This window comes from Zingiber officinale, chromosome 5B, assembly GCF_018446385.1.
Source record: "Zingiber officinale cultivar Zhangliang chromosome 5B, Zo_v1.1, whole genome shotgun sequence".
Lineage (NCBI taxonomy): Eukaryota > Viridiplantae > Streptophyta > Magnoliopsida > Zingiberales > Zingiberaceae > Zingiber > Zingiber officinale.
The window spans coordinates 76,641,290-76,649,164 of NC_055995.1; the positions used below are offsets into that span (position 1 = coordinate 76,641,290).

General features: G+C 34.7%; 1 protein-coding gene across 1 annotated transcript; it reads right to left on the reverse strand.

The window, feature by feature from the left end:
• Positions 1–5,474: 5,474 nt before the first annotated feature.
• Positions 5,475–7,010, reverse strand: LOC121987504. Its single transcript, XM_042541268.1, has 4 exons — positions 6,853–7,010; positions 6,411–6,595; positions 6,259–6,322; positions 5,475–6,136 (listed from the first exon to the last, which is right to left on the reverse strand). Exons 2-4 carry the CDS (start codon positions 6,578–6,580, stop codon positions 5,855–5,857), a joined length of 516 nt encoding a protein of 171 aa, XP_042397202.1. The 5' UTR covers positions 6,581–6,595; positions 6,853–7,010; the 3' UTR covers positions 5,475–5,854.
• Positions 7,011–7,875: the final 865 nt, after the last annotated feature.

Below are 7,875 nucleotides of genomic sequence, written 5' to 3' on the forward strand. Positions count from 1 at the left end.
TTCTAAAAGGTATAACTAGTAATTTTTATTTCCGCATCATACTAGTTATTTTTGGAAATAATACTAAATACAAGAGGCATACGATTCTAGTGTTTCGAATTTGTTTTTGATATAGTGTTCTTTTGTTTTTATTTTCCTTGTGATTTTATTGTTCTTTTCGGTTGACCTAAAGTTATTTTAGGAAATTAAATATTAGCTTTCCTTAAAAGGTTTTGTCTAGTCGATGGTGGTTGCTCCCATATCCAAGAAGGCCATGTGCCTCGCCACGTCAGTACTGGGAACCAATTTTGGAAATTAATATTTAATGGAATTAATAACTTAGGTGATTTGGACCAAACGTGTTAAGTTCCGCAGGAGATCCAAGTCAAAACTTAAAAGAACAAATAGATTAAGTTTTGGATCAAACGTGTTAAGTTCCACAGGCGATCCAAAATTTAATTTAAAAGAACACATGGTAGCTAGGAAAAGGTTCAGACCTTTGTATAAAATTTTTGTTCAGTGGAACCTCTAGGTTTTCCGAGTAGCAACCAACAATAACCTGACTTGGTATCATATCAAAACTATCTTGGAGAACTAACAATGCATAATATGGCTACTAGTAAGGCATTATTAAATATATACTCAATCGTAAACTATTAAAAAATAAACTAAATGACTAAATGGTGTAATTTGTTTGAAAAATAAATACTAGTAGTAAACTAGGTTATCTAATCAAAGATTGTGAACTTGTATGAAAAATAAATACGTGAGAAAGTTATGATGCTAATAATGGTGGAAATTGAGTCTCAATCATACTAAAACTACCAACAGAGCTGCCAATTGCTGACATGGAATTTATAGGCTAAAACAAGAAAATAAAATATAGTCTTAGATAGTTATAACATAAATTATTTTAGATTAACATAAGTAAAATAAATATCAACTTGATGATTGATTCGGTCACATTATATGCTAGCCACATTGGAAATAGTTTGATCTACATCCTGTGTTATAAAAAAATGGAATGCTTTAAGTTGTTCAAATTTAATAACAAATAATACCAAATAAACAAAAATTTGGAAGATATGGAGTAGAAACCATTACAATCGTTGAAGCTTGGTTTGTTTTTCTCGTTGCTTTTCTTTTCCTTGAAATCTTCTTTAACTCACCTTTCAACCTCTTACCTGACACCGTTTTCTTCTTCATTTTAATCCCTTTCACTCTAGTAGAGTTTCCTTCACCATAATCAAATTCCTAGAATTCTTGGCTCACTTTTGATTGTTAGACATTTAATTCATTAACTTGTAACTTATCATCCACTATCTTACACAAGCTCAACATTGACAACATTTTGATAAATGTGCCAAATGCACAAAAGATGATGTGTTTCAGGCCATCTAATAGCTAACGCCTTTGTCATTGCTGCATCTTGATCTATAAGAATAGTAGTTGGTTTTTTTCACCCATAGCTCTAGTTAATGTATCAAACAACGACTCAAAATTTAAACTGGTGTCATCATATAATAAAGCTACACCAAAAAGTATGGATTGTTTATGATGATTAACACTTACAAACAACACAATTGGTTGACCTTCATTATTCTTTTTGTAGGTTGTGTCAAAACAGACAACATCTCCAAAATTAGTATAATCAAATCTCATCTTAACATCAGACCAAAAAATATTAGTAATCAAATCATCTTCATCAACTTGAATAGCATAAAAAAATTAGAATCATCGAACTATATTTTCTGCAAATACTCTATTACACCCTTGTATCCTCAACTCTCATGTTTATTATTCTTTTGGATCACAAGTAGTTTTTGCAATCCTCAGGAATAAATCCTAAATTCTCCCTCCCACCTAATTGCCTCATTATAAGATCATGAGATGCTTTTGGAGGGATTCCCACATCACTTGCCATCTCAATCTGTATCGCTGTAGAAGAAGATATATTTCTATGACTTCTATAGAGGTGCACTTTGTTTGGACTTGAGAGATAATGATTATTCTCTTTAACAAATTACACCACGATAAACTTGCTTTTTTCGATTACTAATCTTCATTTTAGTCTCACAATCAAATCTTGTTTTATCACGACTTACTTTGGCATAAAGATCTCGTTTATCTTTTCCTCTTTTACCTTGTGTACAATAATAAAAAAACTCTATCAAGTAATTCACCCGATTTATCATTGTGGATTTTACCTCTCCTTATGCCAAATCTAACATTTTTATTATATGTCAAATAAAATTGATATGCATGTTCTTCTGTCTCAAATTCTAGCCACATTTATGGTATATTCAAATCTGTTTCAATGTTTAAGTCTATAACAGCACACAAACAAATCAAAATGTCTAAAAAGGAAAATTCAATATATTGAAGCTCAATACATTCCCAATATGAATCTTATTACCTTCATTGATACATTCCTGATTATCTTCATTTCCTTCAAAATTCAAACGACGACAACTCGTAGATTCACCCTCCATGATAATTAATTTGATTCTATAAAAAAATAATGAATTTAATATAAAAAAACAACAAATTTAGGGCTAAAAAAATAGCGACAAACGAATTTAGAGTGTTGACAATGTTCATTCTTGTTTGCTTGCATTTGGGTTCATACAAATTGATCAATCAGATTTAATGATGACAATCTAAAATTGAGCATACGTGGCTCAGACCACACACATAACCAAGTTTGAAGATCACCTGAGCGACAACATAGGGCATGTGAGAACACTTCCATACAATAAGCGTATAAGATCGTACAATCCAAGGCACACACAGTATGGGGAAAACATAGGAGATGTCTGCTATACTGGACTAGAGAACAGTGCATCAATGCTCTTCCAACATCATACCAATATATGAAAGGGAAATACACCATGACTTCCTTGAGCTTGATGAAATAGTCTCTATTTATTTTCAGGTTTATAGCATAAAGATTCCAGAAAGACAAAATATAGAAATCCTCCGAGGCTAAAATCAGGGCAAAGGATGAGATTAGGATGAAATAGTACTTGAAAATTAGCCCTAACGACGACGGAGTGGTCTGATCTAATCGGGTGCATGACCCTCTTGATGCCTACAAAAAAATAATCAAATATTAGCATCAAATACCATGAAAATAAACTAATTTATAATTAAGTCCAAAATCGATACAATGCATAAAATGTGATGTAAATATGGGCTCCATCTATGAAAACTACATCAAACCATGAATGTATGAATGAAAATAATACAATAAAATCATGGTTATCACGGAGCTTAGGCCGTCGAGGGTCGAGGGTAGGGCGAGGCCTCGAAGGAGTCGGAGAACTAGGTCGTTGAGGGCAGATCGCGGTGGTTTTTGCTCAAGGAGGTCGCAGGAGGAGCGTGAGAGGTTAGGGAGTTTGCAGAGAGGTGGTTTTTCGTCGCTGATGGACTACGGTGGGTTTTGCTCAAGGAGTCCGGCGAAGGTGTCGGATCGGGAGAGATTAGGGCTTCGCACCTTCTCTGCGCTTCTGCGTGCGTTGTGTTTCTGCGTGCACGTGTTTTGCGCATGATCCACCTTTTATTCGGGTTTTGTGGTCTGGGGGGGACCAGGGAAGACGAGTCCATAGGATCCTCACTGATTAATTACAACGCTAGTTGAGACAACTAATGGATGAGGCTACATACTTTTGACAATTGAATTATTTTGTCCTACGAGCTATGGAAGCAAATATAATCTTTGTATGATCCCTCACAACACTCTTCCATGTGATATTGAACTCTTGCATAAGCATATGTTAAAAGTGTACTTAACATTTGAATCTTCAGCAATTTACCAAAAGGTGTATTTAAGTTTTCGAATTTACCAAAAGGTGCATGCTACTTTATTATTTACCAAGTGGCACACTTTTTTACAATGTTTTTCTCATTCTACCCTCCTAAAAAATTTAACAATTTTTCTTTATATTTTCTCTGTCATTTCTCTTTCTTCTCTTTTCTCCTATGCATGCAGCGCCTCTTCTCTTTCCTCTCATTTTTTGTTCTTTCCTCTCTTTACAATGCTCTTCTTATGCATGCATGCATGATAACATAAACTTAAAAAGCCTCTTGAGAAGCCGATTCTTCTAAGGACATTTAACACCTCTGAGAAGTCAAAATAAGCAATGGATAGTACTATTTAATTCCTTACAACCCCAGAAATTCACAGGAACTGAAATGGCTAAAATCGGAGCTCTCTAGGTCCATCAATGGGTTTCGACCTCTGGGGTTGCAAAGAGTTCAAATATGTTATCCATTATTTATTTTAGCTTTTTAGAGGTGTTAAAATATAATAAGAAAAAATCGTTAAAATTCTTTGGTTGAGCCTGATATGATTCATATTAAGTCCAACATGGACAATTTTGATGATTCTTCTTTATTACATTTTAACACCTCTACAAAACTAAAATAAATAATGGATGACATATTTAAACTTCTTGCAACCCCAAAAAATAACTGGAATTGAAATGGATGCAATCGGAGCTCTTTATGTCCATCAGTGGGGTTCGATCAAAACTCATTGATGGACCTAGAGATCTCAAATTGCATCTATTTCAGTTCCTGTAAATTTCTGGGGTTGCAAGGAATTTAAATATGCTATCCATTATTTATTTAACTTCTCGGGGTGTTAAAATATAATAAAAAAGAATCGCTAAAAATCTCCACATTAGATTTGATATGTATCATATTAGGTTCAACGTGGAGAATTTTAACAATTATTTCTTATTACATTTTGATACCTCCGAAAAGCTGAAATAAACAGTAGATAGCATATTTGAACTCCTTATAACCTCAGAAATCTATAGGAACTAAAATAGATGCAATCTGAGATCTCTAGGTCCATTAGTAGGTTTTGATCGAAACTCATTGATGAATCTAGGGAGCTCTGATTGTACCTATTTCAATTTCTATAAATTTTTAAAATTCTTTTAATAAATAATAAAATAATATAATTTTTTAAAAAAAATTTAAAAATCTAAATACATCTTTTCATAAATTTCGAAGGGCAACACAGATTCATATCGCAACACATATTCATATCGACGTGTCATTATCACCGCTGCAAATCATGTTTAATAGATGCTATCTCAAAGAAAATATTGGGATGTCTTTATCACTTGCTCAACTTATCAAACATTCCCTTCTTTCTCCAACCAATAGCTGTGCACAAGGTTAAGACAAAGTAGAGGAGCATCCATCAGCCATTACCATTGAGCATGGGGTGGTCACCTGCATCAATTCCATTCGGACTCTGCTTCAATTATTGGTGGAAAAAGGAAGAGGTCCATTCAATCAGACACACCAATCAACTTAGAAAAAAGCTATTTAGCATGTCAGCAGTACATGCATCATTGTGCTCTAACACTGTCATCAAACACAACAACTCTGGCTTTCGGACCATGCCTTTGAATTTGTCCACAAATGCTGTTGAAGCAGATAAGAATCAGAGTTCCAAGCTCATCACAGACTCCAAAGACTTTAGAGAACACAATTCAAGCATATATTTGTTTTTCCTCTTTATACATGGTGAATATTTACACAGTTCTGGGACAAAGCTAAGATTTTATTTTATTTTTACAAGAATCGTTCTGAAACTGAAAACAAAAGGTGGATGTTGCATCGTCTGCTTCTCTCGCTCATATTTTGTATGTACATAAGAGCTTTCCGTTACGAACGGAAAGATTGGTGCTGGAAAAATGGAGTTTTGCAGAATACCTCAGAGCTCCTATTGCTGACTTCAAAAATTCTGGTGATTTTGTGTGGTTGCTATTGCTGAGAGCCTAATTTTTTGGGGTTTTGATCGGTTGGTGTGATTTGATGGCGTAGAGCTTCAAAAAGAGATGGGGTGAGGGTTTTTCTAGGCCACGGCGGTGATGCTGCTACAGCTCCGGCGGCTGCGGTTGAGGCAGTCAAAGCCCTCGACGCGAACGGCCGCCGGCACCAGGCCGAACTTGGCGAGGGCGAAGCCATGCTTGGGGGACATCGACGGGTCGGGTTGGGTTAGAGGTGAGGAGGCGAAGGGCGCCGGCGGGCGGTCATCGCCGAAGCGGGCGTCGTGGACGACGGGGTTCGACGCGCGGATCGGCGGCGAGCCACAGAAGAAGGGCGGTGAAGAAGCTATTTGATTCTGTTCTCCACCCTGTAACCAACAATTTAAATTCGATATGCTAAAAAGGAAATTCCATTTTTTTCGATGGAAAGAAATCAAAAAGTTGGAAAACGAAGATAGAAGTTTTCCATGGGAATCAAGAGAAAACTTACCTTTGATTGAAATATCTCAAGGAGATCTGCTCCAGCCTTCGAATCGGAGAAATCCATTCGATGACTGAAGAAGAAAGAAAAGGTAGATAGGTGGAATTAGGAGATTCGCGAAGAAGAAACTAGGGTTCAGAAGAAAAGTAGACAAAAGGTACCTCGAGCGCCACCGAAGAGGCCGTTCGGGATCAGCGACGGCGGCGAACGTACTGAGCCGCCGAGGCTTGGGGCAGAACACCGGGGTCCTCCGCTCGGCGACAGCGAAGGCGGCCCCGATCTCTTCGCAAGCAGCAAAGGCGTTCGCCTGTTGCATCACGCAGTGATTCATGTTTTATTGCAACGCCTGTACACAAGAAATCCACAGAATAAGCAACAATCCACGCAATAAATTAAGAAAACAAGGCTTCCTCAACCCGAGAACAGGAAAAACTCCAAAAATCATCTAAATTTCACCCCAAAAACCACTCGTTTTCTCAGTAAAATAACCAAAAAAATCCCTTGAATGTGCGGAAAACTTCGTCCTTTTTCATGAGCAAACTCAGATTTTAGATCAAAGAAACCAGGAAATCAAGCAGGATAAAAAAAAAAAAAATCCATTACCTTTGCTGCCAGCGCCCTACTCGCGACAAAAGAAGACGGTGAAAATCTCAGCAGTAGAACGAGGCGAGGGAAGAAGAGGTGGGAGGCCAAGGGGGTCGATCTGGAACAGATTTATATGACGGAGACGAAGAACAGCAGGAATAAACGAATAAATAAATGAGCTGGAAAGAAAAAAAAGGAAGAACGAATAAGCGTGGGAAGCGGATGACCGGGAACCGGCAACGAGCCGTAATAAGAGCCACTGAAATTGGAAACTAAATATTTGTTTTTTTGTCTAATTGATTCGATATTTTTATTACTAATATAAATTATTTTTATTCGCCCTTTTGGCACACTCTAAATTTAAATTTATTACTTAAATTTATGAACTTTTTATCGAACCAAATAGTAAACTTTTTAAAATACTTTCTCCTTTTGAAACTACCTATTTTAACCCTTTTTTGTTTTTTTTTATTTATCCCAATCTCGATTGGGGTTTTTTTTTTAAAATAAGTAGAATCTTTTTAAAAGATCAATTTAATCTTAAAACTTTATTATTTTTAATATATTAGATAAATTACTATTTAAAAATATATTAATTATGAGAAATAGACAAACTCATATTATTTAGTTTTATGATATTCCGAACTCTTTAAATCTATTAATTAATTTTAATCAAAATATATTGATAGACCTAGAGAAGTTTGAAATGATTTTGATTATATTCATATTCTCAAATATCAATTTGAAATAATATATTAATATTAATATTTTTTAAATATGAATAATTTTTTTAATTATTAAAACAAATTATGGATTCAAGTGATTTCTATAATTATGAACGGTTAACAGTATTAAATATTTTTTAAAAAATGATTAAAAATTTAATTTGTTTTAAAAATTATTACTATTAATATATATAGATTGTGTTAAATTAATATTTTAGAGAATATATATAATCAGGAGAATTAGGATATAAAATAAAATCCTATATATTCATTTAGTTTTTTTATTATATATATATTTAAATATGATATCATATAT